The sequence below is a fragment of the Crocodylus porosus genome, unplaced genomic scaffold (assembly GCF_001723895.1).
Source record: "Crocodylus porosus isolate Cpor-Errol unplaced genomic scaffold, CroPor_comp1, whole genome shotgun sequence".
In the NCBI taxonomy this organism is placed as follows: domain Eukaryota; kingdom Metazoa; phylum Chordata; order Crocodylia; family Crocodylidae; genus Crocodylus; species Crocodylus porosus.
In genome coordinates this window covers 26024758-26043292 of record NW_017728950.1, presented here as the reverse complement: position 1 = coordinate 26043292, position 18535 = coordinate 26024758, and the positions used below count along the sequence as shown (strand labels likewise).

At 41.4% G+C, this 18535-nt stretch overlaps 1 protein-coding gene across 1 annotated transcript in view; it reads right to left on the bottom strand.

Annotated features, from left to right (window-relative positions):
* The window catches only part of SLC44A1 (solute carrier family 44 member 1), a 79683-nt gene that overhangs the window by 25606 nt on the left and 35542 nt on the right, over positions 1-18535 (bottom strand). Inside the window, exons 5-9 of the mRNA XM_019554721.1 lie at positions 11517-11610; positions 6161-6330; positions 4127-4216; positions 2763-2902; positions 1581-1767 (exon numbers count right to left, since the gene is read on the bottom strand). Of these exons, the coding sequence (XP_019410266.1) occupies positions 1581-1767; positions 2763-2902; positions 4127-4216; positions 6161-6330; positions 11517-11610 (681 nt within the window). The remainder of the gene's footprint in view (positions 1-1580; positions 1768-2762; positions 2903-4126; positions 4217-6160; positions 6331-11516; positions 11611-18535) is intronic.

The following is an 18535-nucleotide window of genomic DNA, read 5'->3' as shown; positions in this document are numbered from 1 at the left end:
GCAAGATAGCTCCATTGGGGGTGAGGGCTTGCAGAAGGGAGAGGTACAGCTCCGTATAGAAACACAAGTAACACAAGCAGCACAATGACAGAATTACCAAGACCCTAGCCCTAATAAATGAGCACACCCCAAAGTAGTGGGCAAATCTGGTAACAGTGCGGCCAGGCATTGATCTGCAGGATGCACCCAATCCTACTCAGTCTCTTTCCCTTGACTGGAAGAATCAAAGTGAACACCACCCAAGACCCTCTCCCCTTCACACTGGCACCCAGAGCCCTGTAGTCACCTTTGAACTGCTCAGGAACTACCATGGCAGTATCACTGGTGCCCACATGGATAAGCAGCATGGGGTAGTATTCAGAGGGCTGGATGAGTCTCAGTAATCCCTCCGTGATACTTTGGATCCGGGCAAGCAACAGACTTCCCAAGACAACAGGTCAGGGCAGCAGATGGATCCCTCTGTTCCCTGCAGAAAGGAGTTTCCAGCTACCACCACCTGTTGCTTCTTCTTGGTGGCAGTCATCTCAATCTTTCCCACCTTGGGGAGGCCTGTCCTGTCCACCTCCACTAATGTAACATGCTTCTCACCCTCTCTTTCTAGGGCTCCATATCGATTCTCCAGGCAAACTGCTGCAGGTGGAGATGAAAATTTCTGCTTGCTGCCAGAGGTCACAAGCTTCCAGCATCCACTTTCCTGGGAGTCCATGTCCTCTCCTTTCCCTAACGTTACCTCTGGCAGTTCTTCCTCCACAGTCCCAGAGGTCTCTTCCAGCACTGAATCCACAAACTCCTCATGGCGGAGGATGCTTCGTAGCTCTCTCGCCTGTTCCCCGAGAGACACCACCAGGAGGCACCGATCACACCACAGGCACCCCCCAACCTGGCCATCACTGGAAGGAACCTGCAAACCGCAGTCCCCACAGCACCAAACCTGTATCTCAGTGGAAGCCTTGATGATGCATGGTCCTGCCTGGACAGAAACCTCACAGGTGCAAGCAGAGGTAGTGGCTGTGGTTCTGGCACTCCAACAGCCTCCAGCCATTTCCCTGAGTCTCTTAATCTGCCTCTTCCCTCTTACTGCCCTTCTTCTAAGTCCACCATTCCTAGCAAACTCACCTGAAAGCTGGCGTGTTTACTGTTGCTTGGCCCCAATGCATTCCTTTTTCCCTCCTTCTTCACACCAAGCTGAAAGGCTCTCCCCTCAAAGGGGGAGACAGGGACATGCAACTGGCCTGCAAACTGACCAGTGATCTGCGTGCAAACTGCCTGCCCTGTTTGATGCCTCTGTTTGCTGGCCCTTCTCACATCAAAGGGGTAAAATAATGGCAGAAGGCCCCTCATAGGTCATGAAGCAATGTCCTCACCCCTAGGATCAATTCAGGCACACAGACACACTTACAATATCCATCAGGACTACAGTACCCAGTGAAAGCACTGAAGTCACTACAGCAGAGAACACAATCGCACAGGAGCTCACCAAGATTCTTCTTGTAAGTTTGCCCCCCAATTTTAGCTACTAATACCTGAAGCCCTGGCAAGGAGATAGTAAAGTCTACTTGAAACAAGCGAAGTTCACATACCTGTAGTGCCAAGGAACAGCAGGACCATGATCCAGTAGGCCCAAAACAGGATGAGCGCAAGGAAAGTCCAGAATGGCTGGAAGACTAGCAGCGGCAAGTGGATGAAGACCTTGCCAGCCACATGGAACAAGGCAATGGTGAGAGCTACTCGCTTGCGCATGACTATCATTATCAAGAACAGGATAACCTGGGGGAAAGAAGTTTCCATTTGACATGTCAGGTGACAAAAAAATAGCCCATCTGCTAGTGACTGATGCAGGATTCTCAAACAGAAAACAATCAACTTCCAGCACAGCATCATCTACCAACCAATAAGACCGAACTTTAAAATCTTTTGTCATTCAAATTAGGAGGTAAATTAAGTTCAATACAGATCATACGTTTAAGAATTATTGACGTTTTAATTGCTTTTCAAATTGAACAAAACTCCAAACCAAACTGCTCAATTAAACCATGCAATCCCAGACAAAAATCACACAAATGCAACTAATGTCACCATTAACTCTATCTTTTTATATTGAACCTAATGGACTTCTGAGGTAAGTTTATTAACAGCTGACACCATGTTGTGGAGCATATGTTGCGTTCAACAGCTGCACAGGTATTTCCCACTAGACTTGTTAGGATTGTAATTTTAACCATATATTTGTGCAGCATTTTGAGATGGGGTAAACTCAATATCAGGAACGCCAATATTAAATTATTGTGATATTACTAGAGGGATGTGGACGGGAACAGAGCAGCAAACAATTTCATGAAATAAATGGTAAATAAGAGCCTTTAAGCAGGTATAGTTACAGTGCATGCAGGCCCTGAAGAATTCTAATCAACTAAACTCAAGCAAAGAAGTATCATCTCCATTAAGTTCCTTTAGTGAAAATCTTCCAAATGAAAGTAAACATACAGATTCAGGGTCCCAATATGACAGTTGCTCTATGCTTGGAAGTCCTATTCAGCTTCTGAGAATGATCCAGAGCAGCTGCAGGCTCAGGCCCTACAATACTCTCTCCCTCCTGACACTAAAAAAAATATGTTGTCCAGCAGAGCCTACTGGTAGAAAGCATGCAACAGAAAAGGATGTTGATTCGGAGGTATTTTTCATGCTTCATGCACATAACGCAAGGTATCTGAAAAAAAACAGCAAGAGGCTTTGTATAGTTTAGTTGTTAACAAAGCACTTACTGTGAAGACGGTAGCTGAAATGGCATAGACCAGCAGAGCCTGAAGATTGTCTTCAGCTATTTGAAGCTCATCAGCTGTGAGGGTTTCATTGATGGATGTTTTTTGCTGAGCATACAGCCACCACAGTACTCCTGTGCCACCTATATTTCAAAGCAAAAAGGGACAACAGGATATGTGATGTGCACACACAAAAGCTGAAATCAAGACAAATCCAGCAGTTTTTATTCTGAGTCCAGCTTGATAGAAAATACCCATGTGCACTGAAGTTACTTCCTGAGGAAACGTTTTGGAGGCTGGAGTGGTGTTGGGCTTCCAATCTGCCTCTTAGTCACATAAGAACTTTTCCTGGCCTGTGCAAACCCTTGCTAAATCTACCTAGGTCCTGGTGGTGCCTTGGCTCAGTACCCAATTTCATGTGGTTTAAGAAGAACAGAGGAGAGCACTGAATGTGCGAGGTCCGGCAAAACCAGATACTGCTGCCATCTGCAGGACTAGAGAAAAAAAAGGGGGAGGGGAAGGGAAGGACAGTAGGAAGATTTTGTGGTGTGATAAGGGTGGGGAATTAGTAAGACAGCAGGTTTAAGAACTGAGTGAAGGAGGCTTAAAGAGACACAAGAGGAATAAAGAAATAGCAGCAAGTGAAAGGGCAAACACCTCTCAAGAGACAACTGACACCAAGGGAAGAGGAAAGGGAACAACTGACAGCAGAGAAAGGGAGTAAATCCACAATGCCAGAAATAGTACCTTAGCTCAACTACAGATGTGCCTCTACCTCAAGAAGAACCGATTTGGAAATTGGAAAAGCAGTACTGACAGAAAAGGAGCTAGAATGGCTCACCTGAGATAGAAAACAAAACTAAAAACTGAAAGACCAAAATGAAGACATGGTGAAGAGAGGGAAGTGACGTATCAAAGTCAGCTTCCACAGTGAAATCCTGAACCCAGGAAAGCCACTGGCACAACTCTCATCGACTTGAAAACAACCGCCTAATACAAGCCAAACTATATGTTTCACACATGACACTTTATTTGGTGTGCATACACTGCATGACTTCTCAGTATATAAAGAACAGGTGAGAGTGGGACAGGTTATTTTGTTCTTTCAAAAATCATCAGCTATGAAATTTCTGAATAGCATACAACCCAAGGATCTAGTTTTACTGTCTCCTTTCTGATCACATCCATCATCAATGATCACAAGAGCCAAGTATTTCGAAGAAAGTTTTACTGGTATACTGAAATTCTTCTAAATTTGCTACATCATAAAATACACAGGTACTATGAAAAATGATGGCTGTCACATCACAATTCATCCACTCTACTAGAACTTGGCTCTCACAAACAAGGATACCAACAATACTTACCAAGTGATCCCAGAATTACAAGAATTGTTAAGATCCAAACAAGTACTCTTGAAATGTACCTGATTATGACCATCAAAATCATGGACAGCACTGCAGGGGGGGAGAAAAAAAAAAAAGCAGAGTAATTATTTCAGACAGGAAGACCCATGAAAACAAGCTTTTCCTGGAGAAGAAGTAAAAAGTTTAATTAACTGCACTTCAATATATTTTTAAAGGAAATATTTATGTCCAAACTTTACTAGCTCATTGAAAAGATATACCTCAGCTAGTATCTACACTCCTGTTTTTTCCACTTGCCAATTAAATAAAACAGAGCATGTGCGCTTTTACAACAGTGCATTACATAGAAAACATAATGCATACACACACATAGATGTAGTCACACACAGGAAGAGAACAGGACATGACAAGACTGTGAGTTTAACATAATGAGTTGGGAAATCATTGTACAACTCCTCAACAGTGGAGCAGAATACACATGCAAAACACACACGCCAAACAAGTGCAGATATTATGACAAGTATGTGTTTTAAGATGTCATGTTAGTGACAAGGAAAAAATTACTATGTTGTGCTATATTTGCTTTCATCAAAGGAGGTACTTTAGTGAGTTTTACTGATACAGTTGTATACCCTATGGGTACAGCCTGCTAAAAGGTCCTCCTTAATTTCACGGATTAACATGTATGTGTACAGATGACATCTCTAAGTGAAAGTCATTGGGGTCTGCTTCACGAATTAAACATTCTAACACTCTCACTTTATTTTTTTTAATTATTAGAGAATAAAAAGATACTAAAGCGATCATATTTCCATCCTTATTTAACTTAAAAAAGTGACCAAAGTAATTTTATGTAAAATTCTGCAGTATATCTATAAAACAAAATCTGGCACGCTAACAAAAGCTCTGCTAATATAGCCAACTATTTTTTTAAATTCTGATTTATTTATTTATTTTACTTTTAGGTCACACTCTTACAGCTCTCAATTTTACCACTCAGTACAATGGAACAACCAGTTCAGTGAGTTTCTTTGCAGTTAATGCTAAGAAGTGATTTTGGGGGGGGGGGAGTGTTTTAAACTGACATCTGGCATTCTCTCTCTCTTGCCTGTAGAGACATACTGACTAGAGACAGTTCTTTCTTGCTGGTAAAGCCTTTGTGGCACCCTGTAGTCAGTCATAATGTCAGAACTGTACTTTTTTTTCTAACCACACACAGTTTGGACAGATGGCAAACAGTAAGATATTTCTTTTTAGATAAAGGGTGCAACACTATAAAATCAGCTGATCAAGAATGCAATATATTTGGTTGCAGACTGTTTCATATTAATGTACAGGGATTGTTTAAAATATCACTTCATTTTGGTGCAATATTAGTGTCACGAATGAGAAAGCAAGGGGTAAGAATTGGAAATTTCCTAGCAGTACATTTATAAAAGTGCATATATGTCACTGGAGATTCTCTACTACACAGTCAAGGCTGGGATTTTCATAGGAGACTAAGGGATTTTTGTACTTAACTCCAAGCTAAACCAATATCAACTGGGCACCCTCACTGTCTAAGGCTCCTTTGAAAATCCCCACACTCAGCCCAGCAAGCTAAACAAAGCACACTGAAAGAACCTAAATCCCAAGTTTATGAAGCCATAAGACCATGTATTGCCTGCTCACTCTGTCAAACTCTCTCTTTTTTCATAGGGTTTTTTTAAGAGAGGGTTAGACAAAGAATGGATTAGAGAGGGAGGGGACATTATAAAACAGGACCCTACCCCCACTGCGGTAAATACTGTGGCAATAGCACACTGAAGGTTGTTCCAAACCCCTGTGCTCTCCGTATCAAATAAGGGGAGTACACCACAACTACATGTACTACTTTTGAAACAGTTATTCAGCTGTTGAGTTAAAAAAACATTTTAAAACAGTTTTCTGAGGGCTTGTTATTGTATGTGTTTTATGTTCATATTGTGGCTAAAGGATGTTAACAGTCTCCTAATGCAGTACTATGAAATATCTAATAATGAGAAAAACAATTACCTAGTGATAACAAGCAAAGTCCCATTATAATCTCTTTGCTGGTCATAACTCCACTAATCAGCCTGTGTAAGACACTACTGTCACTGACAAAGGTGATCAGGGCCTCTGCAAACTTGGCATAGCAGGAAATGTTCACAGGAGCACAGCGATGGAAGAATGGAATAGGTGCACTGGTGACACAAGAAAAAAAAATCAGAAAAAAAATTACTCCTACTTAATATAAATGCCACATCAACACACAAATGAAAGGTGATTTGATGCAATGCACTCCACCCTCATAGCAATCATGACCAGGTACTGTGAGATTAATGTTGAGGTGTTGCATAAAATGAGGATGGTCATAATGGGGAGTGATGCAGTTATTACAAGTACCTTTGAAAAGAGGGTGGAGTGCATATTCCAACATGATGTTATCCACCCACCCTCAAAAAACCCACAAAAAAAATCTATGCTCCTATTTCAACTTAAGTATCTGTCATTCAAGTGACATATGGTAAAGCAAATCAAACAATGCCCTTCACTGCCTTTCAAATGGAGCACTGACCTACAGTTGCTGCAGAAGTAACTCAAGAACGACTAATGCAAAAATATACTTTACACAAGAACACATCATCACTTATCACAGTTGCCAAACAATAATGATTATTTTTTTATTTTTCCCCCCCATGCTATACTTGTTTTGGAGATGACTATGACAATGATTACTTACATAGCCTTAGCTAAATAGTTTTCTCTTACATTCCTTTTTATAAAAAAAATAAATAAAAAAATCACATATTTGAAGTTGTCTGTAACGTGTCATTATTATCCTTTTGCCCTGAATGGCACTGGAATCATCTCTCCCTTGGCATAGTTGTTTTGCATTATACTTCTCATCTCACTAAAACAGACCCAGGTATGCAATCCACTAGACAGTACTACAAGACAGCAGAAACTTCAACATTTTTAGGTGATGCTTTCCTAGGGAGAAGCTGCATTCCACGTGCCATAAACTACATCCAACTGTCAAGGTGGCCTATTTTCTTTTAATTATTCTTTTCTACTTTACTTAAGATACTTTTTATTAACAATATGGGATCGAATGAATAAAATATATCCTTAACATTAAACTGGAATTTTCCTTTAACCAAAAGATTCTTTTCTTCTTCTCCGTTAGTTTTTACTTTCCTACTTGCAAGATTTCAGTCAAGTGCAGCAGCAGGGGATGCAATTCCTTTGGGGTTTTCCAATTTTAGTAAACATCTTCAAGCCAGAGATTTCTCATACCAAGACACCTTTTCTTTTTTAATTGTGAGTGTTTCCAAAATTCTAAACCTCACTTCAGTGTGCAGCAAGAGATTCAGCTGCCTTAGGCATATCCTTCTATGCATTAATTAGGGGGGGGGGTGACATACTAACAACCATGGATTGTCTAATTATGCAATACAGAATTGGAAGGAAATTATGATCACCCTCCATAACTGGATAATTAACAGATCCCAGGCTTTTGTGAAACTGACAGACAATTCTAAATGACATGGTCTTAAGTTTTCTGTCCTAAGTAAATACATTCACAGATGCCCATATTGATACTCTACCTCCAGTTACAGGTAAAGATAGCAGTTAAGCATAGCAAAATAAAAATATATTTAGTCAGAGCTGTTAAAAATCAAATTAAACCCATAGTAATAGCTTCCCTAGCTAGAAGACAAACCATACATTCTCTCAACCTTTTCATAACATAGAGACAATTTTGCACTGTATTGGTACAGTGCAGATCTGTGCAATGAAATTTGAAAACCTTGACATTAGGAGTGTTTTGCATTTAACTTTTAATTCATGTCAGTGCTGTATTTTTTACAGAAAGCTAACAAAGTTTCACAGACTTTCACTTAAAAACAGCACCATCTTTCCAACATGGTTCAATTTAGTCCCTTAAAGCGTTTCAGGGAACTCAATTTTTTCCACACCTTTTTTAAAAGATTGCCATGTTGGAGGAAAAAAAAAAAATCAATAGAAATAGTTAGCATTAGAAGTATTCTAGCCCAGAATATGTTTTGGAAGAGAAACAGCTACTTTTTGCCTTTTTCACAGGCACTTTTATTTTATCAACTAAAAGCCTACTTGCTGTAACAATTAAACTACATATTTAAGTTACCTGCTTGTATATGTAAAAGTTAAATTCTAACATTGCTATAATGAATAAAAAATGAGGTTAGTATTTACTACAAGTTTTCTTGAATAAATGAGGCTCTTGAGAATCCACCATGTGAGATCTGCTGCTATTTCAGTGGTTCTAACTCACTGAATGTGTGATGTACCTTGTTTAATAAAAAATGAAATAATCAATCTATTCAGACTGACCTTAGCTGTTTTATATGGCCTCTTGATTACACCTTGGGACATTACATGCCTAAAAGGAATTATTAGTATCTAAGAATAATCTGCTGCTTAATCAGGATCATCAGCAGCAGAACACATTACATTAGAGGATGATGTTGAATAAATAAGAGCAAAAAATACATGACAGATACATTACAATTACAGTAAGGGCCTCATTAAACTGCACAAGCTCAAGAAACAGTTGAGAGAGCAGTTCTCTGTGAAGAGGGCCTCAAAAAGGGGTGATCTGAAGTCCTTGGGTTCCCCATTATCCCTCATGTGCCCATGTATGTAGGGGAGCCTGGGCCAAATAGAAAGAAATCTCTCTGCAGCCTGCTCTTTTTTTCTCCTCAACTACATGGAAGCCCTTCTACCACAACTCTGTGGAGCTGGACTCACTGAGACAGGTGGGAAAAGCTGATTAGGTTTGTCTAGTATTCTATAATCCAAAAAGCCCAGCACAGCAAAACTACTCTCTAGCACGAAGGAAACAGTTTGGGAGAAGCAGCTGCTGGAGCTGGTAATTGCCAAGTCCACTACTGGGGGCCGATATCCAGGGTGCAACTGTATTGCTCTAGAGGAAAAAGCAATCTGGGCTTATGGTAGAGATGGTATCTTTGATCAGATCAACAAGATTTTTGCAAAAATAATTCTTTAATTGCAAGCTTTTGGGCACCAACTACTGGGGGCCAGAAGATGGACAGGGAGATGAAACGTCACAGTCCCTCAGTGTCTGTAGGTTTGTGTCGCAGGGCCTGAGGAACCCCTATGTTCCCGACACAAAATGAAGAAGACCTTCAGGGGTGCCTTCAATGGTGTTAACCTCGTAGCTCCACTGACATCAGTGGAGTTATAAGGGAGTTTACACAAGCTGAGGGTCTGTTCTGGGGAAGCAAATGCCAGATCGTTTTCCACCCCAACATTCCTCTTCCTGCAGACCCTATTTTATTAGTCCACCTCCCAGATTATTTCTTCCTTCAAAATGCACTAATTCACTCAGAGAACTTAATTAGAACAATACTTAACACAACAAAGTTATTTCAAGTCAAATACTGGGCTTTCCCCACCCCTCTCCATCCTCTGTGGATGAATCAACAGAGTTCAGCATATGCTTTCATTTTATTTTAATGTATTAGCATAGAATAAAAAAATCCTTCACTAATGTTATATCTCTTTCAAGAACACTTTTTTGTCAGGAATTTGCACATTATTATAAAATGACATGACACAATATTCCATCTGCCTACTTTCTTATTTAACTAGATCCAATCAAACTGAATGACATAGGAAAGTATAGATAGAAAAGAACATTAAATTCTGGCAAATGTTAAGTCTGACAAGCTCTTTTTAGTATGCATTCTGACACTGCAATTTTTATTTATTGTGGAAGGGCACCTGGTATAGTTAAGCTCAGTGGTACCAAATACTGATCTGCATGTAAAAATATTACTGTCGATATTCTAGTTGCAGCCTATCATGAGCATCAACTTTTTAAAAAAAAAAGTAAGAAATGTGGACATGCTGCTTATGTAAGCAAAACACAAAACTAATTTCTAGAACCAAAATTTATGCAACATAACCTATCCAGGACTTTTTCAGTTTTTTCCTTTATAAACATACATGAAGAAAGTTTAGGACGTGATCCTGAAGAAACATAACCAAACTGAGAACTCTTGATTAGATAAAACTAAGCTTGGTAACAAGCATCTGGTGCATCATGCCCCTGCAACTTTCAGCTAAATACACATGGGAAGCCCAGTCTTGTAAAAGCATGGGAGTAGTCTTAACTCAAATCAGTGCAATTATCTGTAATCACATTTGCGAAACTGGGCCCTGAAAGAGCCCCACATTATGAAATAACTGGAAACTGGCTTTATTTGGAAATATTAAGCACTTCTTTGCTGGATGACAAATTTCCACAAAGCCAAGAGTCTCATTTGACACAATTCCTATGAAAATACGGGGCTGAACTAGATAATTTGGTGAGGTCCCTTCCACCATATATTTAATAAATATAATCAAATGGGATGGCTCTTAGCTGAAATTTTAGGCACTAATGCTAGGTACCTTGTTTAAAAAGCATAACATATTTTCTAACATATGGCACAAAATTTTCTCCCGCTAATCTAATCTAGCTAACCTTTTTAATGGCAACTTTGCTATTTACTTGCTGTTTCTGGTCTCTCTCCTCCTATTACACCTCCCTGGAAACTCTTTAGATCTTTTCCAAATCACAGATCTGCCCATGGAGACCAGACTTCAGCAGCAGATATGGTTTCAACTTTAATTATACAGGAAAGGGAGGGTGAATTAGCTAAAGATTAGGCTTTGTCCCTGCTCTGTGTAGCCATAACTCTGGAACAACCTTTTTCCCCTCCTTCATTCTGCCTCTCATAAGCAACCTATGTATTATATTCTGGAGTATAATGTATGTGAGAAAATACAGCAGTAATGGGCAAACAGGATTATCTCAATTTTTTTTCTAGTTCTCTTCTCTCGCAGGTATTTAATCTAGAATTGAATACTCTGACACAATATATAGAATCAGGATGTGAAACAAACCAGTCTCATTGGCTGAATAAAATGTAAACTAAATCTTATAGATGGCAAAGCTGTCATTTTTTGCACATATCACTTCTCATTCTTAAAGAACTCAAAATACTTTATGAATTGGGGTCAAACAGAATCACTAAATTATAGCCAGGTCTTGGGTGAAGGGTAGCAAACAATCTGACACATGGCACAACATCAATGCCAAAAAGCAAACAAAATTGTTAAGATTTCAACTTTAGTCACACTGCTAAGCAAGAGATTTTTTTTTTTAAAAAGTACTGATAGCGTCTTTTTGAAAGTGACCTTTGTACTAAAAGAAGTAACTTGTTAAAATAACAGGTGCAAGTGACACTATTCTTTCTGTCTTAAATTAAGCTGTTAAAATATAAAAAAAGAAAAAGAAATGAAATGCAACCAATTAGTGTAAAGTAGTTAAATTTACCTCTCTGGAACTGGGAGCTTAGGACACAACTCAGAGGCTTTGGGATCTGTAGTGTACTCAGATGGCTGTAGGTCATAGCTACATAAAGTTGATCCTGTTGATAGAAAAAAAAGTTACTAGTTGGAATATCTAATATTTGTCTTCTCAGCCGATTGCATTACAAACAGACACTGGCTGTGATTCTCCTTCCATTACACTGGTTTTGGACCATGGTAACTCCGCTGACCTTACAGTGAAGCTGTAGAGTTGAAATTGGGTAAGAAAATGTCAAATCAAGCTCATTGTATCTCATACTATAGCAGACTGGTACCTTGCATCTATGCTTGGGTCTTTGTCCTTCTACCTTCAATTTATCCAATAAAAATTGCTTAACTTCACCATCTAGTTTACAATAAAGTGCTAGACTCTTTAAAGTTATTGCTCCTCCCCCTAGCCTTTCTTTGATCATTCTTCATGCATCAAAATACATGAGACTATATCCATGACGAAAAGAAAATACTCTTTGTTTTTTAAAAAGAAAAACCACATGCACCACAGAGGGAGAGAACTACTGAGGTCAAACACTTCACTGAAGACTGAAATAAGCAAGTTCCCTTCTGTGTTTATCCCATCACACTACAAATACCCAACTGCTCTCCACACCCTGGACAGTAAATGACAGGACCAAATCAACCAAGCTCAAATCATGCATAAGCTATTTTTAAACTGTTTATCCAATACCAACTGGGTGTAACAGCTCTGCAACAGACAGAGGCATCTCCTCCCATTAGCTTGTTTGCAGCTGTGAGAAAGAACAATATGATCAGAGTTTTCTGGGAATACAGCAACCGCTATACTAGATCCTGGCGGTGCGCTGCCTAACTCCGTATCTATCCCTTACGTGCAAAAATACCAGGGGAAGGTTCAGGAAACCCTTTAAAAGAATACCGTGCTCACCTAAAGTATTTTTCTACCCCCATCAACTAATAGCTGCTCTCAGCCCCACTGCAAGAGAGTTTCTCTTTTTTATTACTTACTCAATAAGGTTGCAGGCATTCTTACTATCCACATGAATGTTTAATTCTTTGAATCCTGCTAAATTCTTGGCCTCAATACCAACCTGTGGCGGAGAGATCTACAGCCTAATTATGCCTTTGCTTACTATGTATCTCCCTTTTATTAAACCCAACAAGTCTTAAGTTTCTTACTTAAAAAGATAGTCTAGTCCTGGTTGGTGTGGCACAACATATACTTGTTGCATTTAGAGTTTTTAGAGTTCTCATTTAGTGTTGGCATAGGGGCCAGACTGCTACTGCTGGAGACAAGAGTCCTCTATGTACAAAAAGACAAGACATGTGGTCCCAGCTCTGGGAACTGCATGCCATCGTCTGTCCTCTACCCCGCTTTTCTGCCCTGGGCACCAGCTCAGCTTGTTACACCACTGAAGAACATCCCTGAACCATTTAGGAATTGTCGCCATGCCTTTGGTCAGTTAATTAGTTACCCCAAGGAAGATGGACCAGCTCTGAAGAACTCTTCTCCCTGGAAACTCGAACACTAGCTGAATCCCAAAATGTGTGTCCAGAAAACTGTCACCAGACAGATTTTCTGTCTGGGATAGAAGCATTTTGCTCCAGTTCCTCCTCCACCGTGCAGCAGTGGTGGTATTACTATTCAGGCAGCTGAGGGAGTCAATTGACTTAATGGCTCTTGTTCTTCACTTCACAGGTGTTAAGGATCATCTCTCCTTTTTAATGGTCTTGATGTTTTGCTAATCAAGCTAACCTTTTTAATGGCAACTTTGCTATCTACTAGCCATTTCTGGTCTTTCTCCTTCTATTACACCTCCCTGGAAACTCTTTAGCTCTTTTCCAAATCACAGATTCTCGCATAGGAAATACCCTACTTAAGATTCCTCAAGTTATTTTCATATGAATTCTGTGGCTTAAGCGTTTCATGAAGAAAAATATCTTTGCAGTTAGCAGGTTACTAAAGAAAGTAAGTGAGCCGAGTCAGAAAATTAGGAGTAGGGACTCCAAAATTCTATGCCCAGCTCTGTCATTTACAGAAATGATTGTGCCTTGGTTTGGTAGTGCTGACGTGATGTAGCCATGATGGTCCAGGACATATGTGAGGGGCAAAAATTTTTATGGGTGGTGTTCTCCATTGGACAACTGTATGGTTGGACAAGGTCAGGGAGTAAGGGCAGTTTTCAGTTTGGTGAGATGGGTGTCACAATATTCTCCAAAAAGCAACAGATACAGTAGTATCTGAGGGCTTTTGCCCAGAAAGGCTACTCCAGCAGAAAAATAAACCATATCTTAGAAAGCCACCCAAATAGCCACAGCAACCTATTACAGGGGTGATCTGATGGCCACTGTTGCAGGGCTCTCAGGTGCTCTGCGACTGAGAGCAGAAATGGCTTGGGAGAGACCCCTAGTGGCGGAAAAGGGGAAGCACAGCTGCAAGTCACCAGGACTGCGCAGGTGCTGGTTGCCCTAGCAACCAGGGAAGCCTAGAGCCAGGAAGGGGTGGAGCTTAGCCCTTCTTAAGCCCAGGCAGAAGGCCAGGAGGGCAGTTCCCCTCCAGCAGCCGAGGGAGGAGGAACTCAGCCTGGGCGAGGGGAGAGCTTGGATGGTTGGAACACCCAGTCCCTGCTGGGGGTGGATGAGCTCTCTCTCTCTCTCTTTGGTAACGAGAGATTTCTATTTTTTTGGACCAGAATGGTCTAGCTTTTATGTTGTAGCCTGGGGGCTTTGCGTTTGTGTCTTGTTTGACTGGAGGACTGGGTGAGGCTGTAGGGGTGTGAGGAGGCCTCACGGGAGCTCCCCAATAATCTGGGGGTTCCTGGTGCCCAGTGGCCACAGCAAGTGGTGCCAGAGAGGGCACAGCTTTGCTTGGGGCGCGTTGGCCCAGCCCCAGGAGTGAGAGGGGGCAGCGAGGAGCCCCAGGAGTGAGAGGGGGCAGCGAGGAGCCCCAAAGGCAAACAAAGGGCCGGGACCTAATACCATGGCCCAAGATAGATCACACCAGCACCATCTGCGAGGCTTGGGCTGTGGTGCAGGGGAGGAAAAGGAGCCGCAGACGGCGCCCCGTTGTCGGGGTGCACAAAAATGGGCAGCTTCCCGCTAATTCCAATCATTCATCAATTATAAGCAAGATCAAGGCGTGGCAGGCGAGAGTAAGCGGGCGATCGGCTCATTGCAGGAGGGCGGAGCCGCACGTCCGGAGAGGCTCCGAAAGTGGCACTCCTGTTACAGCCACCTATAAGTTTATCGGTGGTGACCACCAGGATCTGGGGGAACATCTGTTCACCAGAGTACCCTGAGGTTGAACAGTTATAAACTACTGCAAGACTATTCCAGGCTGGACATAAGGAAGAATTTCTTTACTATCCGAGTCCCCAAGGTCTGGAACCACCTGCCATCAGAGGTGGCTCAAGCACCAACACTGAACACCTCCAAGAGTAAACTGGATGCTTATCTTGCTGGGATCCTATGACCCCAGCTGACTTCCTGCCCTTTGGGCGGGTGGCTGGACTTGAGGATCTCCTGAGGTCCCTTCCAGCCCTAATGCCTATGAAATCTACAACACAAGAAGAAACCACCAACTAGCTACACACTCTAGGTTGTGACCTCCATCCCATAATTGAATCAATTAGAAGAATCATCAGTTGCAGCCTGTATGTGAAAAGGACCAGACCTTGAGAGGAATATTGTCATCACACCTCCACCTACCCCCTGGCCTTTAAACAGCCCCCTAACTTTGCACAGCTCCTCATCAGAAGTAACCCCCCCCGATCAATAGGTGCCTAATGAGACCTAGGCCTGCCTTAGCAAGAAATGCAAGACCTATCAACTCATTTCTATTGCCACAACAATCAACATTCCTCACAATAAAACATCAACAGTCCATGGGTCATATATATCTTAGAATGTAGTGTACCTCATTCAGTGCACCAAATGCCCTCATGGAAACTATGTGGATGGAACCAGATAAAAACTACGTATACCAAATGACTGCTGAAACATGCTAAATTACAGAGACACTAGAACTCTAGTGTCTGCTCATCTCCCAGAGACCCAAGTAAGGGCACTGTGATACCAAAAGTTTGGTTAAGTCTATTTCAAAAAGCAGATGAATAGAAGGTCCAACAAAAGATGCCACCCAGCTCAGAAGATTTTCCAGCAACAATCTATGAAATATTTGTATGCAATAAGGCCAGTCCCTTGTTCTCATACCTTCACAGCCCAGTCGTGTCCCCCTCTGGCCACAGAGGTCCAGCAGAAGGGAGAGAGAATGGGGTTTCAGAACCGCAGACCAGGTGGTCCAAACCCTACGCACACCTACAGCTCACAAAGTTGGCTGAGGAGGAAGAGCAGAGCCAGTGGATCTACTGCTGAGCAATCCCACTTGCTGTTGCCCTTGCCAGGTAGGGACATATCAGAAGAAGCTATCAGCCAGAGGACAACCACTGAAATGGCAGAGGGGTTGGCTGGGACACAAAGGTGCTAAAGTGCGAGGGCAGGCAACAGGCAGTCACCACACTTCAGCACCCTGGTGCCTGAATCAGCCCCTATGACCATCTACAGGCATTTCAGTGCAGTAAAATACTGCACTGTAGGATAGAACTGTTCCCAGCAGTACTATTCTACGGCGGAGTTAATGAATTTACAGTGCCTGAATACCGACACACACATAGACTATGACACTACTGTGGAGCTAATTAGCCAACTGCAGTAAAGTGCAAATGTAGATGCACCCAGTGGTTCACACAGCTTACTGGCTGCACAGTCTTGGCTTTCCTTTTTGTGTTCAGCTGCTAAACAACATTCTGAAAATACAGTTCTATTTTAACTATACTTATGTTAATTTTCAATGTAAACAGTTATTGCAGTTGCCAGAAGGATATTATGAGGTCAAGACCAAGTGAGGAGATAGCCTATGGCACAATCTGTCATTTTTATCGTGGCCCACACTATAAAAGATTGAGAACCCACAGCCTAGAAGCCAAAAAAAAGTTTCTTTTAAATGCTTTTTATTTTGCTTAATATTTGATTGTTAAAGTACTGTGCAGTCTTTATCACTTGCATTCTTTAAGATGCAACTACATAAAGATGCTGAAAAAGTATCAGGGCAAAAGGGAGTACATTATGTTGAAAAGCAGCTCTCAAAGGAAAATGCGCAGTGTCTTGTGTAGTCTGAAGCAAACTACACCTAAAATGGTAACACAGCCACCTGTTTTCTATCAGGTCAACACATCAAAAATTCCAGACTAAATTGAAGGGAACTACAAGTAAAGAATGCTTTAGTGACTTAGGTTTTAAAACAACATTCACTGAGGTAATTATTCCTCCAAGTTCAAGCACTGTCTTTCCATTTTCAATGAGATGCAGATTATTATCTTGACAATGCTGCTATCATGGCCTTAGAAGTAGGAGATAGCATGCCACTGTCTACTGCCCCATAAGGAGAGCCACAATACTACTATATAACTACTTATGAGGTTGTACTAGAACATTAGTTATACCAGGATTCCGAGTTCTGCTCCTGTCAAAGTTATCTGGAAAAATAAATGACATCTATGTCTGGGTTCTCTGCAAGAATCGAACCCAGAACCTCCGAATATAAACGCATGGGCCTCTACTACTTGAACTAGGAACATCTCACATTTTACAATGCAGTACACCATGCAGCTATCCAACCTACCTCAGGTATTGGAAAGAGCACAGTGCTGTCTGCCTGGGATAAACTTGTTTAGAGCCATTTCAGACAACCCTACATGGCACTACTTCATGCAGCACAGATAGAGGGTGAACCACAAGCATCGGTTTGGATGAAGTAGCAGATTCATGATAAGCAATATGTGCCCTTGTCTCTAGAAAACAAAGACCCACACTGTTAGTATGGGTTAAAAAAAATAAAAAAATAATTTGGCCCCTTTCTTCTGAAAGGCACAATGGCACAATGAATACCATATTTGAGTCTGGTGTTCTATCCCGTTCCTGACTGTCTGAAGTCACTGAGTACTCTCAAACCCCCTCTATATCTTACATTTTTGCCATATTAACAAGGTAATCACAACATATATGGCAAGGTTGCTACATGGGCACCTAATTTAAGGCACTATAAAATGACAAACCAATCATAAAAATGTTATTCAAAATGGTCTGTATGGTGCTTCAAACCGAATGTGTGGCAGGTCTGGCACCAAGGCTAGCAATCAGCTGATTCTTGGCTCCAGAATAGGGACTGCACCAGGGTCTCAAACTGGCCCAGTGCAGTCCAGGTCTGGGGCTGATAATCAGCTAATGGCACATAGGACATAGCAAGGAGCATGACTGTTGGGATCAGAGATCCCATGGCACCCTTCAATGAAAATGTTTCAAGAACCTTAGTTACCTTAGCTGTAAAATGAATAATTGTTGCTGCTATGACAAATACATGAGACCTTGGATAATAATATTTATGCACATTTTATAACTCTTAACAGGAGTCAGCAGAAGAGTTAAAACTACAACAGATGTTATCTGGACTTGAAGCTTACTGGCTGTTTTATGGGCAAGCTTCTACTCAGACATGACAAACTTGGCAAATGCGTAAGTAACTCACAAGACAGATGATACTTGTCAGTCTGCACTATGCAAAAAGCATTTGAAGGAATCTGAAGGGATTAGCAGCTGGATAGGGATAGGGCTTGAATCTTTTGGGAAGGGCAGGATTGAAAGCTCAAGTTCCGGAAATGCCCTGAACTCATTTTATCATCCCAGCAACCATTTATAGCTGTCATCTTCCTCACCCCAATACTTGTTTCACATCAACCTGTGAAGTTTAGCCCACAGAACTTTTCTTTTAACATAATCAGTAGTAACAGTTAAGAAGAATAACAGTTATTTTGTAGGTGGCGGTGTGTTGATTCAAGCCTAAAAACAACCAGCAAGTCACTGCCCTCACAACCACATCTGGGCTACAGAGATGTGGGGTGGAAAATTTTTCAGTGCTTTATTTTTCCATGGGAAATTTTCCATTTCTAAGAAATT